Here is a 22934-nt window from a genome sequence, read left to right on the forward strand (position 1 = left end):
GCTATCCGATTTGGCTGATCATTTGGTGGGTCAGGGTCAGGTTCTTCAAATGCATCTCTTCAGGTATGGGCAAGCAACGATTGTGTGCCACATTATGCAGACTATAGAGCAGCACATTAATACAGTGGAAATGCTTTCTGTTTGCAGTACATAAATAAATTCATTCTCTGAAGGCACCTTTATAGTGTAATGTGCCGAGTGTGATAATGAATAGATTCTCTGCTCTTTACATGGTTCTTTGAGGTGACTTGCTATTTTTAAAATGACTGCTTTCCTTTTGTGCACTAGTTTGGAAAAAAAAGTGTGGGTGACACTGCAGAGTTGCCATTTTTATAAGTACTTTTGCTACAGATGGTGCAATGCCAGCTCATTCTTTTGTTGATTCATCACTGGCTGATGTAATTTGTCCAGCGCAATTGCAATAGCAATGTGCATGCAACTGACTGCTCCTTTTGCATTTGGAAAAACTGAACGTTGCTGCAAATTGCCCTTTGATATTTGTCATTGCCAGCACAGTGTTAGGAAATCCTATATATCTGGATGACAAACGTATAATACCACTCTATACAGCTGGCATGGCACGATTTAGCAATAATTGTAAAATGCCTGATCAGTCAGCAAGTTCAAGTTGAAAAGCTCCTGTGGTTAAAAATTCAAGAGTGGACAGAATTTGCAAAGGAGCACGTAGAGCACAATTCCTCAGAGTCTGCCTTTGTAAAGCCGGCTCCAGTTCAGCACACAGCTCCAAGAAGGATAAGTCTTGGAAATCGAAATCGACTTAGAAGCCAGTCATCATCATCTATAACTACGTGCTCTCTTCTAATGTCTTCAAACAACGCTAAAGCAGCTATGGTATTTGGAATAATTTACCCATTCCGCACACCATTATACAGGCAGTCCCCAGGTTAAGTACGAGATAGGGACTGTAGGTTTGTACTTAAGTTGAATTTGTATGTAAGTCGGAACAGGTACATTATTTTAATAAATGCTATTGGTGACTGACTGTAACCAAGTGCTCTACCAATGAATGATGAGGTTTCACCTCTCTCTGACCTTTTTATTATTTCTACTTTATTTTCAGTGGTGATGGTTTTTCTCTTCTTTAGTGTATCGCCAGCACTTGTATCAGATTTGTGTTTCAGATATTCTTAAAGGGTGAAGACAAAAGGTTAAGATGAGCTCTTCTGCACAGCACTGTACACGCTTCCCCGTGTGGAAGGAAGGCACCCGTCGTCAACACGTCTGATGTACTGACAAGAGACAACTTCTTGCTATGTGCGTAACAGTACAAGCAGGCTTGCTATTGAGAATGAATAGGGGCGGTTCACCACCGGCCCACCACACAGTCACCCCCACTACAGTATGCTGCCTGCGAACATGGTGCGGTCAAAGGCGGGTAGTGAATCGCCCACCACCGCCGCCTCCATTCAACAGGCAGCCACCCGAGGCATACTAAAATGCTACCCCTGCAGCCCTGTTCACCTTCAATGGCCTCCGTTCAGCCACAACCGGGTCTCTGCTTGCAGCATTACCAGCCGCCCACCAAGAACGAACGGAGCAGCCGTGTGTGGTGGGCAGGCAGTTAAATGCCCCCCCAATCCATCCAGCCTGCGTCCAATCAGGAGCAGTAGCTGCGGTGGCATGGTGAACGGGCATCAAGCCTCCGTCCTGCACACGAGCGATAGCTGTGGCCCCAGTGACTATGTACCATGGGTCACCGCTTGCCGCCAGGAGCAAATATGAAAAGAAGGGAAACAACACAGAAACATTGGCACTGCTTTGACACTGGATGCCACAACACTGAGCATAAAAGTACATATGCAAAGAGTGAAGCTGGCGTGAAAATGTGTGTGGCTTTACTCAAAGTTTAGTTTTTATACATCTGAAAGTGTGCATGGAAATGGGCATACACAGCATTTTTGTGTGCATGCACCATTTATACATGAGGCCTCTTGTCTTTTAAAAAGGCGCCAATCGTCAAAGAAAGAGTTCAATCGATCATCAGAGCAGAGCAAGGGTCCTTAATGTGAGAAGAGCTAGCCAACTAAATAGCAGTATGGTGGCTCAGCAAATGGTTTCAATATAGGACCTCTAAGTTTAATCCTGTGAGCCATTATATTCAACTCTTATGGCGTGAGGGTACAGAAGGGTATGCCTTTTTTCCCTATAATATTTCTGATCCATGGTTGGTTGAATCCATGGATGTGAAACTTGCAGATTTGGAGGGCCGACTGTATAATGTTTTATTTTCAATCTTTTTGGAAGTTGAAGTTGCTTACACATTGGCTGTGCTTCTATTTTTGCTGAACATTTTATGTTTGGCCTTTAAAGTTTTGCTTTCTTGCATGCACCTGATACAGTCCTTTTCAAAGGACCCTGTAATGGGAAAAGCTAGTTTAGAAAATGGATGGATGAATCTTACACATGTCTAAAACTTTAATTTCCTGGGGCCTTTACTCTCCTTGCAGAGTCTGTGCTATCAATCACTGCTTCATTAAGATCTGTGTGGGCTTTATAGAAAAAGGTGACCTTCAGAGTGGTAACAAATTCAAGCGTTCACTTTGCTTCACTAAATAATGTTTTTCAGATTTGGGAAGTTGAAAGAAATTCTGTTTCTTTCTTCTGTGCTTTTTGATGATAGGCTTCTTTTGTAGATATGCTTCAGTACATCCACATCCTTGAACATTTTTCTAGTAATGTGCTGAGCTTCATTACCTGTGACTTATTAAAATATACAGTATTTTTCATTCTGGGTGCAGGTGTGTGTGTTTTATTTTTCCACCAATTTTTTTCCTTTGAAGATAATTAAAGCTTTTAACTACAACTAGCATTGAAATCTCCTAGAATAATATTAACAGCACATTTCTGTTGCCAATTTTGCCCATTTCCTGAATTCTTTTTGTGGGAAAATACATTTATTTTTGGAACTAAGAGTTATTATTTCTCTCTAAAGCTGGCCTTTTCATTCAGACATTTCCTTCTTTTGGGTTATTTGTGTACTTTCTTGTGTATGGTAGTCCCCGCTTTTCAGTGTCCTTGATGAGTTGCAGACCTATGAACTTAATTGTCTATTGGCCAAATACAATTCATTCTGTCTAAGGTTTAATGAAGCCGCAATTTTCTGCACCATAATGCTTTTATTGTCTGTACATTTCTCAGTCTCTTCTAATATCAGCCAACTTAATACTTCTCGCTATCAGGTTATGAAACTGCTACTCATATATTTGTCTACGTATTGAAAGGTCACTTTTTTTAACTGGAAAATAAATTAAGATTTTTGAATGCATGCCTCTTAAACTGGCTGTACACAGTGTACTTTTGAGAGCTAAAACTTAAAAAAACAATGTCTATGTTAATCTCTGTCATTTTACATTCATGCAGCAAAATATTTAGAGAAATAGTCATTTTCAATGTAGATATTCTCTATAAGTTATTTGAATTTTCGTACTTAATTCAATTACAGTTCAGTTTATTTTTATATAGTACACACTCATTGACAAGAGACAGTATTATACACATTTGCAAAATATACTGTAACTCATATAAAATACCAAAAAGTGTTTGAAGTAATACAAAGAATGCAAGGAGTGTGTGTATGTATGTATGTATGTATGTATGTATGTATATATATATATATATATATATATATATATATATATATATATATATATATATATATATATATATATATATATATATATACTGCAAAATAATCAGCCTTGACACACAAAATAAGTTTGGGGCAGCCACCCCTATACTTGAGCTTGGTTGCAAAAGAGCAAAAATAAATTGCACAGTTGTGTACAGAAACAGAACTGATTAACTGACGGTAGTTGGCGAGATTTTAAGGTCAGTCAGGGGAAGTGACGTCATTGAGAAAGGAACTGGAAGTGACATTGTCAGACCCAGGCGGCATTTCCTGTGTTGGGTCTGCAGAGATAATAGAGGGAGGATTAATGCACTCTGCCACCCCCTGGCCTGGCGTGGAATTTCCTTCTTTCAAGCAGTTTAGCTGCCTCCCATGTGCATGTGTGTGACAATACTTTATTTAATTTGATAAAAAAAACTGTTATGTCTCAGCCAGGGTTCCTCCCCAGGATAGGGTTCAGATTTAAGTCTTATGTTTATTTTGTTATCTTTTGATATTTTGATAAATGTTGTTTATGTGCAATATTGTTTGTTGTTGATTTTGTTTATGGATGTAAGCTGCCTGGGTTATGTCCCTGTATTTTGTGGGTGGTTTACTGAATTTTTGAGTCCATGCTCCATTTTTAGCTTTGTTTATTGGGACTTTGCATTGGACTGCCATGCTGGCAACTCCTCTGTGCCTTTTGTGTTTTTTGGAGCTTCATAGTAAGACACAGCATTTTGTGAAAATACAATTTTTTAATTTATAAAGATTTGGTGTTTGCTCTTATTACTAGCTGGAGTTTTATTCCGCACTAGTTTGCATTATTGGAGGTGTTTTAGACTACATGCTTTTGAACTTTTTGGCATATGCATTCTTTGGAACTCCAAGTTCACAGCAGTTACATAATTATCTAAAATGGATGGTTGCTTTTACTTACATTAATAATAATTAGTAATCACTAAAGACATGTAAAGGGACATTTTTAAGAGAGAAATTATTAAAATGTCATAGGCACTATGCAGTTAGAACATTAGAACAATTTTGACCAGAACAGGTCATTCAGCATTAAACTTACATTGCAATTATTATACTGTATCTTTTTTTCTTTTCACATGATCACAGGCAGCATCTACTGGGTGTTTTTTCTTTCATCATTTGTTTGGTTTTATTGCTATAATGTTATGTGAACAGTTGACCCAGCACCAGATGCACTTACTGGCATATCCTGCATCCACATATAAATGTAGCCTAATTTTGGTCTAGTCTAGAACTGATTGTTCATATTGAAGGCCTTTGCACTTGGAGATAAAATAAACCTTGAATGGGAAATGGTTTGGAAGCAGCTCTTCATTTGTGCTTGATGGACTTTGTATTTCACAGTTCTGGGTATTCTTTGTTTTTTTTTTTTGGTTTGCTATAATTTGCTTTCTTGTACATTCAGTTTAAATGGTGATCTTGTATATCACAGGAAACAAGTGTAGTAATGCTAGAAGGTCATATATGTGTAGCTTTTGGTTAAAGTGTGGCATGTGGCAGCATCATTTTGAACCAGCTGCAAACTGATATAAAATACTTTTTTACTCATAGTTTATAACTTAGTTTTTCAGTATACTTTTGAGTTACTGAGTTTCTTTGTCTCTGCCCTTGGTACAAGAACTAATGCCTTTATATTTTCACATCTTTCTGAAGGCAACCTCATTGATTGATCCCTGTTATAATTTTTCAAAATTCTAAAGACAAGTAGTGGCCCCAAAAAACACTTTACCAGAATCTGCCACCTTACATGTTTGATTTTTTTTTCTATTCAGGGCATATCTGAAAAGTAAAAAAATTATTAGCCTCCACAAAATGCAGTGCAGCAGATAGTAAGCTTGTCTCCCATAACTGCTGATGTCCCTTCACTCTGTTTTTGTCCCACTGCCTTATGCATTTTAAACCACAGTCCTCCTCCTCTTCTCCCTCCAAACCCTATTCTATTTTTGTGCTAAAATCTTTTTGTTGCTTCCTTTGATTTTCAGTATATCTCACTGCAGAGGAGTATTGGGCAACTTCATTTTTAATGTGATATTTCGAAAACAGTATATTCAGATAACTGCGGCTGGTGCTCTGCCCGGGGTTTGTTTCCTGCCTTGTGCCCTGTGTTGGCTGGGATTGGCTCCAGCAGACCCCCATGACCCTGTAGTTAGGATATAACGGGTTGGATAATGGATGGATGGATATATTCAGATAAAATGTCATGTGTGTTTATGTTGTCTAATTATTATATGGTACAGTATGTTTCAGGAGAAATAGAAGTAAATTGTAATGTCCATTTTGGAATTGAGAGGGATTTAATTTTAATGGTCCCTAATAGTCATAGGTATGTTTGCCTAAAAAAAGAAAAATAATACATACTATATTCATTCATAATATTTCTCTGTTTTGACATAAATACACATTCACGAGTTTTTAAACAACAAAAACTAAACCTTTATCTTTTAGAAAGTCCGATTGAAGCAGTGATTGCACATTAAAAAAATCTTAATCTAACTCCAGACTTCTGGGCATCTGTCCTTGTGCTCTTGTATTCAAGCTTAAGCTCTACTGGTGGTCTATTTCAGGTTTTATTGAGTTTACAGAGCACTGTGTTAGAGAACTGCTTAACAGTAAACATGTAACTTTCTTTATGTTGGCTTCCAATTGTCGTTTATGCTAAGAAATGTGAAAAATAAAATCTCTATGTGATCGAGATTTATGCTGCTATTGTAAGCCTTCTTTGCTGTTGCTATCCAGAAAAAGGTTTCATGTAGGATTAGGGTTTTTTTTCCAGATTTTTTTATGTGTTAGTAAAGGGAACCTTAGTTACTGAGTATACTGTAATGGCCGGGAATTGCCATAGCAATTCTAAGTAGCCCTCCATTCTTTTTGTGTCTGTAAGGGCGTATCCATAATTTAACATAAATTATATACACTTCACTGTTGGTCTCTCCTTGGAATGCCAGACATTGCTGTCTTTCATGGGGTTGCTAAGGACACTGTGAAGTGTGACAGAAGATGAATCTGAATCACTAACACTGGCATTTTCACTGAAAAATATACCAAGGGAATAATATACATTTTTGATTTACATTTTCTGTGTGTGTGCATGTACAAAAATAGAAGTAACATCCCATTTAGATTTTTGATTACAAACAGATGAACTGGTATAATGAGACACATTATAGAATGCCTTATTTTTTTCTTAATTTCATAATAACATTCCTTACATCTCCACCTGCCCAAACCACTGATGCTGCCCAAACAATATGAGTTCATCCTTGAAGAATGTTTATTGTAATTACCTAAAAGGCTATCTTGCCCAGGAACAAAGCTATAAACTGCCGTGGTTCAATCCTATTGGATGAGTGATTTTCAGCAAGTCATACTACCAGTCATTAATGCCAGTTAATCTATTATGCACAAAAATATGGAATTTGTTTAGATAAAAGTGTCAAGTAAATGAATAAATGTAGATATACTGATGGAAATAACAGAGGCATTGAAGCAAACACACACTTAAAAGCTCCATAGGTGTTCTTTTACTTAACAATATATAGTTGGAATAACGTCTGGTCAGATCAATTTTTAAGGGCTTCAATTCAAAGCTTAGATCGCAGCAAAACAAAAGCCACACGTCAGGTCATGTCAAATCACATGACTTTTCCAGAGATTTTCAGTCTCAGATTTACTTTACGTAATCTTAGAAAGTCAGAGGCAGCAACAGCACACTCCCATTTTTATCAGAAAAAAAACTGTCAATTTTTTTGTTATTATATAATAATAATAACAATAATTCTTTACATTTATATAGTGCTTTTCTCGCTACTCAAAGCACTTCAGTAAGTTGGCAGCCACTTTAACAATCACGAATGCATAACATCCTTCTGTATGATGAGACTGCAGCCATTTTTGCATCATTATGCTCACCACAAATTAGCCTGGACATCAGGATACACCTTACTCTTTACGAAGAATGTCCAGGGATCTTTTATGACCACAGAGAGTCAGTACCTCGGTTTTACTTCTCATCCGAAGGATGGCGGCATTTTTATAGCACAGTGTCTCCCATCACTGCACAGACCATGGGGTAAGAGACCCCTGTTGGCCTCACCAACGCCTCTTCCAGCAGCAGCCCAAGCTTTTCCAAGATTGTCTTCCATCCAAGTACTGACCTGGTCCATTCATCACTTTTTGGAAGTCTTACCTCTATCAAATGTATAAACACTCTATGCATGATGATTTTGAAGCATATGATACCGTTAAAAGCAACCAATCATATACATTGCTAAGTCATACTGCTTTCAAAACCTGTTGAGCCATTTTTCTTCAGCACTCTTTTTCAGTGCATTTACATGCACAAACATAGCCAGGTTAAGGTGAGTAACCCAATTAAGTTGGAAACCTGGTTTGTTAATAATCCACATTTACATATGCAAGTAGTCTGGATGTCTCCTTTGGCAAAACGCTCCAAAATCATTGTTCCAGATTGCACCCAGAAAACTCTTTTTCTGCTTGGCTATGTGATTAGGCTCTATAAAGGATCTGGTATGTATGCGTATTGCCTTAAACCCAGTGATGCTACAATCAACTAACACAGGTATTTTCACTTTAATAAGATATGTGTTATGTTACCTGTTACTTTAAAAAGTAATCGGAATACATAAAACACATTACTTTACTTTGTTACCCTACTGCTCTCGAGATTATGTTGCTGATTTTGTTGCACTGTACGTTCAGCTCATCAGCATAAATTATGCAGTTTCTGAGATACGGAGACAGATTTCATCTAGTAGAAGAAATAATGTGATTGTTCCAAACACTTGCCTCTGGAAATGTATTTTGTGTACACTTCTACCCATGCCTGCTACAATCAGGTGTAAAGCAAACACAGCATAATGGACATGCACAGATTACAAAATCCTTAACCGTAACTCGGTTATGGGTTTACATGGGTACATAATCGAAGAAACCTACCTGTTAGTCAAGTTTCTCAGAGACCAAAAACATGATTTCTCTAATCAAAATTAAATTTTTACATGGCATTTTAGAAATGCCTCATTCTTTTGACAGCTTATATTCCCCATGTGACAGTGAGTGCAGGAAAATTAATGGCTAACATTTACATGAGTCAGCTTATCTTGAGGTCTTTGCTACCATCTAGTGGATACGAGAAAATGAAGCATTCTTGGCGACTTTTGACGATGTTTACCTTCTGCCATTTGATGTTGACTTTTTTCAGTACCCACCTTATACCCTTTATGTTGACTTTTGTCAACACTCCCCTTGAAAGAGTTAATAGAGTAGTGCAACATGTGACAAGGTAAAACTGTATATATACCAATAAATTCAAAGGAGCAAGTCCGAAAGGCTAGGATCAACAGAACTGGCACATTTTAATCCAAACTTCTGAGCCATGGATGTAACTAGGTACAACAGATGTTTTGTTTGCTAGTGGTAATTATGGAGCAGTGCTTCCAGATTAGCACACTATAAATAGATTAACAACCAAACTACTTAGCATGTTTAATGACACAGTAAATACTGGAAATGAAATAAAAAACAAACGCCAGGCCTGCAAGGGTCATCTAACCTCCAAAAACATTTGGAAATTAAAGCAATTGCATTTAAATAAGTATTATTTGATAACTGATTTTGTTGTTTAAAGGAAAATGTGGAAGAAATGTACTTGTCTGAATGGTTTTAAATAAGAGAAAACTGTTGGTTGGTTAGTCTCCTTCTCACCAGGCATTGAGGTATAACTCATCCTTTTTCATTGCAAATGTGGCAGGCTAAATATTAACAGACAGTTCCAAGTACTTGACAAACTAATTTTTCTAAATTAATTTTCAGTTACTGACAGCATAGCAGGTTTGTTCTGAGAAATATAAATGATTCCATGTTTAAAAGAGAAAATTCCATCCCAGTGCCAGAGCCCAATTGAAATCATGCTCGATTAAAGTAAAAACATGACTGTGTTGCTCCTCACCTTATCTTTTTAGTTGGAAAAATCGTAATCCGCCCACTATATAACACAGTGGGAAAAGACTGAACTATTCTTTTTAAGATGAGAAAAGAATCTAATTTTCCAACCAAGGATCTATCCAAAGCTTCTTTAGAAGTTGGCAAGAATTCATTAATGTTCTTTTAAAGTAAGCATGCTGGGCCTCTGTTAACCTTTTAGAAGCTTCAGTCCTTGAGTGCCAACTATATACTAGCCTATACTGATTTTCCCACCTCTCCAGGATGACTGGAGATAGTGATCTTTGAAGTTGAATTTTATATAAAATAGAGTATTACTATATGCTCCATTGTTTCATATTAGAATTATTTTAAATCTAATAAATGAAGGCAGGTAAATGTGGTGAGCATTTATCCCAAGTGGCATGAAAGTATCATGGCTTTCATAATCTTTTATTTCCAGCCCATATATCCTTTTAAATTGTATTGTACTAAAATGACTCTCCGAGCTGCCTGTCAAAATGCTTGAATTAGTCTGCTAACACCAGGCATCAGTCTATTTTATTTCTACAAATTATCTTCTAATGGTTTGTGATTTTACAGCTTGCTTGGTTCTTGCTTTTAGTATGAACCATGTGGATGAAAACACCTTTGTCTAACCTAAGGATTCTTTTGTGGTGTTGCTGGCTAAGCTCTGTCCACCAATTGCAGATCTGTAGCCTTCAGATTAGTAACCAGCCATCCTATCTGGATGAGGTAATGGGCAACACTCTTTTTGCTGTTTGGTGAGACAGCTCTTATCTTGCGATGCCACACTTATTTGTGTGTACAATAGCAGGCTTTCTCTATCAGCCTCCTCATCTATTTCAATCTTCAATGAGGCCATGTTATGTTATGATCAATGATTGATTTCCACCTTGGGACAATTGCCATTACCAGTTTTTAAATCCATGCCTTTGGTTGTTTGTTGTTTTTAGCAGTATTTATCTGCAAAATTGCATCAAAAACAGTGGATTTAAGTGAAGAGCAAGCACTTACAGTAATAGTTTTCAGCTCAGTTTACAGACTTTATCTTATATAAACAATTATGCCTTTTTGCATTCCATAACCCGATGTTGTATCTTGAAGTGGCCAGAAATCAAGCCTACTGTGCTGAACTCTGGTAATCCATAATTTAATGTATGGGACTCTAACTACCTTATTCACCAATCAGTCACACCATTAAATGACTAACAGGTCAAGTGAATAATACTGATGATCTTGTTACAGTGGTACCTTTCAAGGGGTGGGATATATTAGGCAGCAAGTCAGTTCTTGAAGGTGATGTGCTGGAAGCAGGAAAAATGGGCAAGCGTAAGGATCTGATTGACTTTTACAATGGCCAAATTGTGATTGCTAGATGACTGGGTCAGAGCATCTCAAAAATGGCTGGTCTTGTGGGGTGTTCCAGACATGCAGTTAGTACATACCAGTAGTGATCCAATGAAGGACAGGCAGTGAACCAGTGACAGGGTCATGGGTGCCCGTGGTTTGTTGATGTGCATGAGGAGCAAAGGCTAGCCCATCTGGTCCAGTCCTACAGAAGAGCTCCTGTAGCACAAATTGCTGAAAAGCATAATGCTGGCCATGACAGAAAAGTTTCAAGAGTATTCAGTGTCTTGCAGCTTGCTACATATGAGCCTACTTACTACTACAAAAATTGTTCAGGAATGGTTTGAGCAACATTTCAAATAGTTCAGGGTGTCGACCAAATTTTGAAATTCCCCTGACTTCAATCCGATCAAGCATACAGCATGTGGAATGTGCTAGAAAAAGAAGTCTGGTCCATGGATGCCCCACCTTCCAACTTGCAGGACTTGAAAGGATCTGCTGCTAACATCTTCATGCCAGATACCACAGGACACCTTCAGAGGCCTTGTGAAGTCCATTCTTCGATGGGTCAGGGCTGTTTTGGTGGCATGAGGAAGATTTGCACAATAATTGACAGGTGGTTTTAATGTTGTGGCTGATCAGTGTATATGGAGATTCTATCACTGTTGGTGTTTATTTTCATGAAATATGACTTTGTTTTTCCATAGGATTCAGTGAAGTTGCATGCAGCGTCTATTCCATAGAGAATCTCAACAGTTCCCTCTGTCCTCTTGAGAAATTAACAGTTTATCAGTGTGGCAGCTGTGCAATATACAACAGTAATGTGAAAAAGTATTTACCCCCTTCCTGATTTCTTCAGGTTTTGTTTCATTACACTTGTTTCTGAACTCTAATTAAATTTAGTATAATATAAAAGACAAAAACTGTGCATTGTGTTTACTCAGGTGACTGTTATTTGATTTATTGAAAAGTTTACCAATACCTATTCCACTCATATGAAAAAATAATTGTAATAATAATATAATAATAATTGGCCCACTATTCTCTACAGAATAGTTTTAATTTAGCCACTTTGGAGGGTTTTTCACAATGATCTGCCTATTTAAGGTCCTGACACAACATTTCAATGAAGTTCAAGTCAGGAATTTGAATAGGCCACTTCAAAATCTTAATTTTTTTTTTCAGTCATTCAGGGGTGGACTTGCTCTTGTACTTCAGATCGTTGTCCAGCTGCTTAACCAAATTGTCACTGAGTTTTACTTCATAGACTAATGACTGAATATTCTCCTTCAGTATTTTCTGGTAGAAATTTGAATTTGTACTTCCCTCAATTATGGCAAGTCAGCCAGGCCCTGAAGCAGCAGGGTATCCCTACACCATAAGACTACCACCATCAGGTTTGACTGTCGGCAAGAGGTTTTATTTTGGAAAGCTGTGTTATCTTTATGCCAAGTGTAACAGGACCCATGTCTTCCAAAATGATTCACTTTTGACTCATCAGTCCATAGAACTTTAATTCCAAAACATTTGGGGGAGTAATCAAGGTGTATTTTGGCAAAAGTTAGACAAACCTTTGTGCTGGTTTTTTTTAGCAGTGGTTTTTGCATTGCAACTCTCACATAGAATCCATTTTGTGTCATTCTAAAGGTTGCACCATAAATGCTGACATTAACTGAGCAGTGAGAAGCCGGCAGTTCCTTAGATGTTCGTCTTCTGGTACTTCCCGGAGGAGTTTTCAATGCACTCATGGAGTAATTTTGCTAGGCAGGCCACTCCTGTGCACATTTACCACTGTTCCAAGTTTTCTCCTTTTGGAGATGATGGCTCTCATGGTGGTTCCCTGGAGTCGCATGGTTTTACAGATTGGTTTGTCCCTTTCCCACTGATATATTTTAGTAATTTCCTTCTTCTTGTCTTCTAGACTTTCTTTTGATCAATGTATGGTGTGCTACTTGTTGACACCTTTTATCCATTATTTAAATGATGTTTAGATTTGAAATGGTTGGTACCAATCAAACATGAGTGTGTCTAGTCTAATTTATCTTATTATTTAAATTTGATTTATTGGTTGACTGAGTGACTAAAGTGGCAATTACTTTTTCACAAGGGTGAAATAGGTCTGGATGAACTTTTTTTTGTTTAATAAATCAAATAATCATTTAAAAAAGGCAAATTGTGTTTACTTAGGTTGTCTTTTGTATTATACTACATTTGTTTGGACTTCAGAAAGAATAAAATGTAATGAATAAGCAAAAATGGAAGAAATCAGGAAGCAGGGCAAATAGTTTTACATGGCACTGTCTACTTTCTTTTTGCTTCTAAACCTACGGTTCCTTAAGGCTTTAACTACCTTTTCTGCACAGAAATGGGGTGCATATTTCTATAATAAATACTTTTTGGCTGACTTTGTACCTTTGGTTGAAAGTTCACAGTATTATTTTTTATTTATATAGCATATCTTTGCATGGTGTTTATAGTAATAATGTACAGTTATGTGGCTGTCCTTTTTACTCCATTTTAAATTCGCAAGCTATTCTTTGTAGGTCATTTTGCACTGCGGTTTCATTTTCCAGGTTCATTTTCATAAGACTAAAATTACATGTACGTTAATAGGAACATGACTGAATTTTAGATTAGAGAAAATGGTTTCTTAATGCTACACAGCCTTTTTGTTTTATGGCATTTTTGCAAGATGATGAAGTTCGACATATTCAGCTAATGGCCTTTGTAGCTCAGTGGAGTTTACATTATGCTCATATACCTTAACATTATACTTTACAGTTGAAAGTTTGTGAACCCTTTAGACTTTTCTATATTTCTGCATAAATATGGCCTATAACATCATCAGATTTTCACTCAAGTCCTAAAAGTAGACAAAGAGAAACCAGTTAAACAAATGAGACAAAAATATTATACTTGGTCATTTATTTCTTTGGTCGAACGACTTGTGTGCTTAGGATCATTGTCTTGCTGCATGACCCACCTTCTCTTGAGATTCAGTTCATGGACAGATGTCCTGACATTTTCCTTTAGAAGTCTCTGATATAATTCAGAATTCATTGTTCCATCAATGAAGGCAAGCCATCCTGGCCCAGACGCAGCAAAACCGGCCCAAACCCCGATACTACCACCACCACGTTTCACAGATGGGATAAGGTTCTTATGCTGGAATGCAGTGTTTTCCTTTCTCCAAACATAACGCTTTTTATTTAAACCAAAAAGTTCTCTTTTGGTCTCATCTGTCCACAAAACATTCTTCCAGTAGCTTTCTGGTTTGTCCATGTGATCTTTAGCAAACTGCAGATGAGCAGCAATTTTTTTTTGGAGAGCAGTGACTTTCTTCTTGCAACTCTGCCATGCACACCATTGTTGTTCAGTGTTCTCCTGATGGTGGACTCATGAACATGAACATTAGCCAATCTTCAGTTGCTTAGAAGTTACCCTAGGGTCCTTTGTGACCTTGCCGACTATTACACGCCTTGCTCTTGGAGTGATCTTTGTTGGTCGACCACTCCTTTGGAGGATAACAATGGTCTTGAATTTCCTCCATTTGTACACAATCTGCCTGACTGTGGATTGGAGGAGTCCAAACTCTTTAGAGATGGTTTTGTAACCTTTTCCAGCCTGATGAGCATCAATAACTCTTTTTCTCAGGTCCTCAGAAATGTCCTTTGTTCATGCCTTATACACTTCCACAAACATATGTTGTGAAGAGCAGACTTCGATAGATCCCTGTTCTTTAAATAACACAGGGTGCCCACTCACACCTGATTGTCATCCCATTGATTGAAAACACCTGATTCTAATTTCACCTTCAAACTAAGTGCTAATCCTAGAGGTTCACATACGTTTGCCACTCACAAATATGTAATATTCGATCATTTATATCAATAAATAAATGACCAAGTATAATATTTTTGTCTCATTTGTTTAACTGGTTTCTCTTTATCTACTTTTAGGACTTGAGTGAAAATCTGATGATGTTTTAGGTCATATTTATGCAGAAATATAGAAAATTCTAAAGGGTTCACAAACTTTCAAGCACCACTGTATATATATTTCTTTTCCAGCAGACTAAGCAATTCTTGTTTTCAAGAGAATCACTTCTCCATAAGCTTCTAGGCCTTAACTCTGGAGATCTACTAAATTCAGTTATATTTACTTATAATGTTTGTTTGTTCTTCAGATTCCAAGCACTCAGTGTGGAATCTTATTAGGCAAGATGTTGAAAAACTTAAAAATGATCATTTACAGCAGCACAGTAGCCCAGTGGTTAGCACTGAAGCCTCACGCATCTTGAGCCCGGAATTTAATACCCTGTCTGGTCCCAGTTCACATAAAGTTTGTTTTTTCTGGAGCATGGAGCAGGATTCTCTTCCTTCAGCAGCTTCAACATGCATATTGAATTACAGTATTTCCAGCAATGGTGTGTTCAGAATGGGATGAGCAATGTCTTTCCCAGAGTTATTTATTACCTTGATGCCTAAAGTTATACAAGTTGTATCTCACAGTTTTGGAAGTACCAGCTTTTACTGTGGGTCTCTCACTGGACTTTCGTATTTTGCCTTTGGTTTCACATATCTTTTTCAAATGATCTGTTTCAGTTCCATCTTTTCCTTTTTGTAAAAGTCAATTATATACTCGGTTCCTTTACATTTTTCCTATCTGTATCCTTTTACAGGATAAGTTTGGTGTTTTTATAAGCTCAGGCCTTCTGGTGCACGATGTCAACGCAGCACAGAAAATAAAAAAAAAGAGACAAATATATAGTACATTGGGTATAAATTTATGATAGTTGTAAAAGTTAGCTTTTTTCAGTTTTATTCTCTCAATCACGATCACGCTCTAACACCCATAACCCCCCCGCCTCTCTTGATCTGATTCTAAGTAACAGCACCAGCGTAAATTCACACCCGATCTAACGCTGTTAATTTTCAAATAATATTGCATTAGTGCAATGATGTTTTCTGATTGGTACTATTCAGGTCAAAAAATTATTTCTTCAAAATGTCACACATATTGTCTCTTTCTTTCAGGTGTGTAATAGAAACCACAGCACAGAGAGAAGTGTGTGCATTGCAACAGGTACAAATGTCATAAATGTAGGAAAGACGGTCCTTGCGTGTGTGTATAAACTGTTAACATTTGAATTTGATGATTGCTTATAGCACTAAACTGACCTCATAAAAGGTCATAAAATGGATAATTCCAAATATACACTGTGTGCACAATTATTAGGCAAGTGAGTATTTTGACCATATCATCATTTTTAATGCGTATATTCCAACTCCAAGCTGTATTAACTTGAATGCTTATTGGATTTAAGCACGTCAGGTGATGTGTATTTGTGTAATGAGGGAGGGTGTGGCCTAAGGAGATCAACACCCTATATCAAGGTGTGCAGAATTATTAGGCAGCTAGTTTTCCTCGGGCAAAATGGGCCAAAAAAGAGATTTAACTGACTCTGAAAAGTCAAAAATTGTAAAAAGTCTTTCAGAGGGATGCAGCACTTTTGGAATTGCTAAGATATTGGTGTGTGATCACAGAACCATCAAACATTTTGTTGCAAATAGTCAACAGGGTCGCAAGAAACGTGTTGAGAACAAAAGACGCAAATTAGCTGCCAAAGATTTGAGAAGAATCAAACGTGAAGCTACCAGGAACCCATTATCCTACAGTACTTTCATATTCCAGAGCTACAACCTACCTGGAGTGCCCAGAAGTACAAGGTGTTCAGTGCTCAAAGACATGGCCAAGGTAAGGAGGGCTGAAACCCAACCACCACTGAACAAGAAACAGAAGTTGAAACGTCAAAACTGGGCCAAGAAATATCTGAAGACAGATTTTTTTCAAAGGTTTTATGGACCGATGAGATGAGAGTGACTCTTGATGGACCAGATGGATGGACCTGTGGATCAGTAATGGCACAGAGCTCCACTCCAACGTGGAGGTGGGGTACTGGTATGAGCTGGTATTTTTAAAGATGAGCTAGTTGGACCTTTTGCATTGAAGATGAACTCAAAATCAACTCCCAAACCTACTGCCAGTTTTTCGAAGACACTTTCTTCAAACAGTGATACAGGAAAAAGACCATGATTTTTATGCAGGCCAATGCTCCATCACTTGCATCGAAGTTCTCCACTGCGTGGCCAGCCAGTAAAGGCCTTAAAGATGAAGGAATAATGACATGGCCCCCCTTCCTCATCTGACCTAAACCCTATCGAGAACTTGTGGGCACTTCTTAAACGCTAGATTTACGGGGGAGAAAAACAATACACCTCTCTGAAGAGTGTCTGGGAGGCTGTAGTCACTGCTCCACAAAAGCTGATCGTCAACAGATCAAGAAACTGACAGACTCCATGAATGGAAAGGCTTATGACTGTTATTGGAAAGAAGGGTGGCTATATTGGTCATTGATTGATTGATTTATTTTTTTTGAAATGTCAGAGATGTTTATTTGTAAATTTTGAGGTGTTTGTTTATTATTCTCACTATAAAAGATGAAAATAAACAAGTGAGATGGGAAAATTTTCATTTTTCCTTTAGTTGCATAATAAATCTGCACACTAATAGTTGCCTAATAATTGTGCACACATATGTATTCCCCTGATGATGTTCACACTCACATTTCCATTGTGAAACATTCAGGTTTCAGGTTTATTAACATTTTGGATTGACTGATAGCACTGTGTTTGTTCCATATTAAAATTAATCCTCAAAAATACAACTTGCCTAATAATTGTGCACACAGTGTATATACCTACGTCTCTGTTTTTTGTTTTTTATGACATCATAAAACATAAGGTGCATACTAATTCAGCGTGAGCAGGAACACTCAATAAAACTGAATAAAAAAAAATCAAGTGACGGTGAGATACGAAGAAGGCAGATTCACCAGTGTTTATGTGTCAGCTTTTATCCCTCCAGATCAGAGAGTGTCCATTTCCATTGCCTCAAAACACCACTCACATCTACAGTTACTCCCATTCATTCATTCAGTATCCAACCCGCTATATCCTAACTACAGGGCCACGGGGGTCTGCTGGAGCCAATCCCAGCCAACACAAGGCGCAAAGCAGGAAAACCCCGGGCAGGGCGCCAGCCCACCACAGACAGTTACTCCCAGTTTCAAATAAAAACTAACAGTGTCAGATCCCTAGGGCGGTAGTATGTATCGTGATCGTGAAGTGAGAAAAAAACGGTAACTTTTACAAGTACAGTACTATAAATGTACACGGTCTATTACAGACGCAAACCAAATGTATGTGTGTACTGTATAATATTAACAGTAAGAGCAGCTCACTACTGAAAACGGCAAATATAGGAGGCAGTGGGGATCAAACTGGGGACTCAAGATTACAAGTCAGCAAATGTTACCGCTACGCCACGGAAGCTGTTCTATCGTCCTTGAACCTTTTGTGAAAGTGTTTTTTTAAATCTTTGGACGTCAGGCTTCACACATTCTATAGTTTATGCCTATATTTTGTAACATTTATTACTAAAATATAAAAAAGTTTCTGTTTTAACAATGTGTTTGCATAGATTGCTGTAGAAACGGAACACACATGAAATGCATGTCTTCCAAATAGCAATCTATTATTTCCACTCTAAAACTCCAGCAGTTCACTCCCAGATAATCAAACAAGTCATGAGCTGGGAGAGCTTAGTGAACGTTCTGTGACAGTGGGGGATGGAATAGCAGGCTGCTTGCTGTTTGTCTTAATTGGCACATTTACAGGACAAAAGAGGCTGATGGAGAGGTGCGAACAGATTTAAGGTGGGCTGGATTTACGAGTTTTCTTGTAAACTCTGGTAATTCTAGTGTTAAAAAGATAGAAAGAAGTTTTTGATATCAGATATTTTTTCTTTCCAACTCATTTCCAGATTCGAATTGTATTTTGAAGGATGACTGTACTTGATTGTGGAAGGATAAGTCCCTTAATAAAGGAACATGCCTCAGGTGATTAAATTACTTCCCCTGTTGGACCTGGGGACGGTTTAAGACTCCTACAGTCACTGCCTTAGTGCAGTGGTATTAACCATGTTCAGTGTAAATCTGCTCTCGATTTCTCTAGTAATTTTGTGGGGTTTAAGGCCTCTGACCATATTCATTATGGATTTCAACATTTTTTTTTTTTTATTTTGACCTTTCAGTTAGAATTTTGGATTTGGGCTTTCTTACTCATATTATTAATGTTTTAATTTCTTTTTTGAGTTTTGGATTTTTTTTATTTGTTATACTTCATTTGAAATAATTTTGTACTTTGTTTTGTGCTTCACTTCAGTTCATTTTTCTTTTTTGACATTTTGAATCTTTTGTTTGTAGTTGTTGTACTTCAATTTTGTTTACTGTTTTGTTTTTTAAAATTCCATTAGTATTGTAAATAATTAATAGTCTTATTTGTATTGCCAGGTTTTTTGATCTCCTCATGTGGCACTTCATAACAAACAGAATATGTGAAAAAATACTTTGTAATACAGCTACACTTTGTATTGACTACAGTGGTCCATTTAGTAATGATAACCATCAGAAAGCAACATAATGCAACATTCTCAGAAGTGCTTCATCCAGTTCATGGTTGCAATGGTCTGATATGTTTTGGGCAGGAGGCTGAATTCAGCTATGCATTAGGCACCAGGCAATCTCACTTGTGCACACATTTGCACTAATACCTTTGTATTTTGCTATTCCTGAGGTCAATTCAATAATAAAGCAAATATTATTTTTTGGAATTAGGGTCCACCCCCCACTTTCAACATATGTAAATGATTTTAATAAGAATATAAATAATAGGCTGGTTAAATTTGAAGATGATAAAAAAGTAGGTGGGATGACAGATATTTTAAAATCAGTTGAATCATTACACAGGGACTTGGACAACCTAAATGTTCTGGTAGATTTGTGGGAATATAAATTGAATGTAAATAAATGTAAATAGAAAAAACATACACAATGAGAGGTCTAAAATTCAAAAGTAACCCTTATGGGAAGGAGTGAGTTTTAGTGGACTTGGCAGTGTTGGCATCAAGACATTGTACAGAAGCAATCAATAAAGCTCATAGGATGTTTATTTTTCTAGTTTGATATGTGGGGTACAAGTTAAGGGAGTAGATGCTTAAGCTTTATAACACACCAATGAGCCTCCCCTGGAGTATTGTATACAGTTTCGGTCTTCATTTTACTAAAAAGACATAGTGGCGCAGCAGAAAATCCTAAAAAAGTGACATTGCTGATTTCAGGACACCAATTTATGAACCATGAGGGAAGCATCCAAGCATTTCTAGTTTATGCTCACAGATGTTAAGAGGTGACATGATTGAAGTGTTCAAAACACTTTAAAATAAATTCTTCTGTAATAAATAATAATAATACATTTTATTTATATAGAATCTTTCCCATGCTTGAGACGCTTTAACATGAATATGGGCACATAGATGGAAACTGGTCAAGTTCAGATGTGGAACAGATGTTCCAAAGTTTTTCTTCACACAGAGAACCAAAGACACATGGAATGTAATTCCCAAGTAGTGGGGTAGTGAGTAGTACTTTTTGGAATGTTCAAAACTTGAATAAATATTATTTTGGAAAAATTAAGTGAATAGAATTGGTGCACTTGTTGTGCTGAATAGCCAGTCCTTCTCATGATTGTTCAACTGTTCTGACCTCACATCTGCCCATTTTCTTAATCTGGTTTGGCCAACACATGTTAATTGAAAGTTCAATGCTACAAATTCAGAACTAAATAAATTCTCTATGTAGCTAAAAGCAAGATATTTGATAGTGTCAAGAGAACAAGAAAGCAGGACAAGTTTCTGTGTCTAGATAGACAGCAACAGTTGCCACTAAACTGGATTTCTATGAGCTGTCAGAGGAGGTGTGTATAGAATATTATATAAATCCCTGGTTTTCTTTCACTTAATTTCAGCCTTTGTATTTGCCAGCAGAACAAAATGTTTCTCTTTACAACTTTTTTTTTTCCAGATTTTATATGCGACTTTTTATTTGTTGTTTAGGAGGACCTGATTAGTCCTTACAATCATAATAACACAGTGCAGAACAAGAGGAGGGCTATGCATGGCCTTGCCTGATAAAATGTATAGTATTAATAGGAATGGCACAGAGTGTCCTGAATGTAATTAGAGTTTCACTGAAATAGTTTAAATGCTGAGGAGGTGACAGGTTGTTTTGTAGATGTTTCCCTGTCTGATAGGGGGCAGCATTGAGGCCCATTGCTTTATACTGTATGGAGTATGTAATTTTTGAGTTGAGGGTTGGCTCAAAAGCACAAACCCTAACTCTTATATTGTTTTCTCCTATTTTAATATAACCCATGCTGGAATAATCCTCCTGTGCATTCCTATTTTTTAAACTGATTTTAATCCTTGAAACTCCACAAAGTGTGGCCATATGATTAAGGGGCTCTATTAAAATATGCAAGCTGGCTTGTATAACACAAAGTTAAGTATTCTATCAGTATGGTAATGTAAAAATGTTCTGAGTTTCAGATTTTTTTTATTTACCCAAAAATTGACCATAACTTTGAAATTTGTACCTGAGAATCCAATGTTCTTCTTAATGTTCATTTATTTATTATTATTTTTTCATTTGCTTTTCAGATCCCTTGAAAGCTCACCGGAGGTATCACAGCGATGCATACAGCACATCCAGCGAAAGTCCATCTGTTGTTTCTTCTGATCCTGATTACAGACAAGGTAACACTCTCGCTTGGCAGTGTACCAATTATGTGCCTTTATTTTGCTGATAGATAAGATGAGAGAGGTGAGTCCATGGGGAACAGTGATTAATTAGACTTAGCTAAGTTGGTTCTAAGAGTATTAATGCAAGCTCAACAGAAGTGATTTTTCTCCCTGAATGAAAACTACAGCTTTGTGCATAACTGCATTATTATTGATGATCTGATGGGAAACATGGAATTTGTAACATTTTAAAAGTTGAAGTTAATTTCCTGAACGTTAAAAATTCACCTTTCCCCCTTAACCTGAAAACAGCTGCTTTTCTTTTACTGATTCACTAGTGTTGTTCTTAAGGACATTGTGTTTATTATCACGTTTTTCATGTTCAGTGATATTATGTGTGTGTGAATAATTGTATTATTGGGTCAGAAATCTAGTTTTTTCATAGATTTAGTTTGCACTGTATAATCTCTGCTATTTAAATATATTCTTGCGTAAAGAGAACCAATTCTTTTTGACTCAGTTGAGTTATCGGCTGTCATATTCTGTTTATATCAATGTACAATACACCAACTTGTCTGTTTTAAAAATGCCTCTGTCAGTACCACAGTTGTTTTTTCCATTTTTAATTATCTCACTTTAGTCTTTTTGGTATTCTCCCCAAGCTCTGCCAACCTCCTTTTCATTTGGTCTGTTCCTGATTTCAAGACTGCTATTTGTTGCTTATTTTTGGGTACTGTTGTGTGTGAAAAACCCAGTATGCTTTCTGTTCCTAATGCACATCTGCTCCATGCCCAGAAATATCCATCCATCCTCTCATTTACTAACCAATATGTTGCTAGTGAAAAGTGCATTATATTAAGCAGACACTTTATTACACATTATTAAACACTTCTGTGTATGTATTTACAGAAGTATAAAATATAGTGACAGCTACAGTGCAACAAAAAAATTGTATGGGCTTTTCTCCTGGTATTCTAGTTTTCCTTCCACATTCAGAAGATGTGACTGTGAGGCTGATCATCTTAATTTGATTTTGTGTGCCCTGTGTTCGCAAGGCTTTTCTCTGTGTACTTTTGCTTCAAACTGCATCCCAAAAATGTGCAAAAGAGCTTGACTACTTACTTTGAATTGTCCCAGTATGAGTGAATGTATGTGTTTGCCATGTGTTGAACTGTCACCCCATCACAAATGAGTTTCTTTCTAGCATCAAATGCTACTAGATTAAATTGTAGCTCACTGTGACCTGGGAATAAAATAT

At 37.0% G+C, this 22934-nt stretch overlaps 1 protein-coding gene across 3 annotated transcripts in view; it reads left to right on the forward strand.

The window, feature by feature from the left end:
* Positions 1 to 22934, forward strand: part of ptpn13 (protein tyrosine phosphatase non-receptor type 13) — a 344308-nt gene that overhangs the window by 177164 nt on the left and 144210 nt on the right. For all 3 annotated transcript variants that reach the window (XM_039750815.1, XM_039750816.1, XM_039750817.1), the window contains exon 8: positions 21596 to 21691. In XM_039750815.1, coding sequence (XP_039606749.1) covers positions 21596 to 21691 — 96 coding nt within the window. The remainder of the gene's footprint in view (positions 1 to 21595; positions 21692 to 22934) is intronic.

Source organism: Polypterus senegalus, chromosome 4 (assembly GCF_016835505.1).
Source record: "Polypterus senegalus isolate Bchr_013 chromosome 4, ASM1683550v1, whole genome shotgun sequence".
Taxonomy (NCBI): Eukaryota; Metazoa; Chordata; class Cladistia; order Polypteriformes; family Polypteridae; genus Polypterus; species Polypterus senegalus.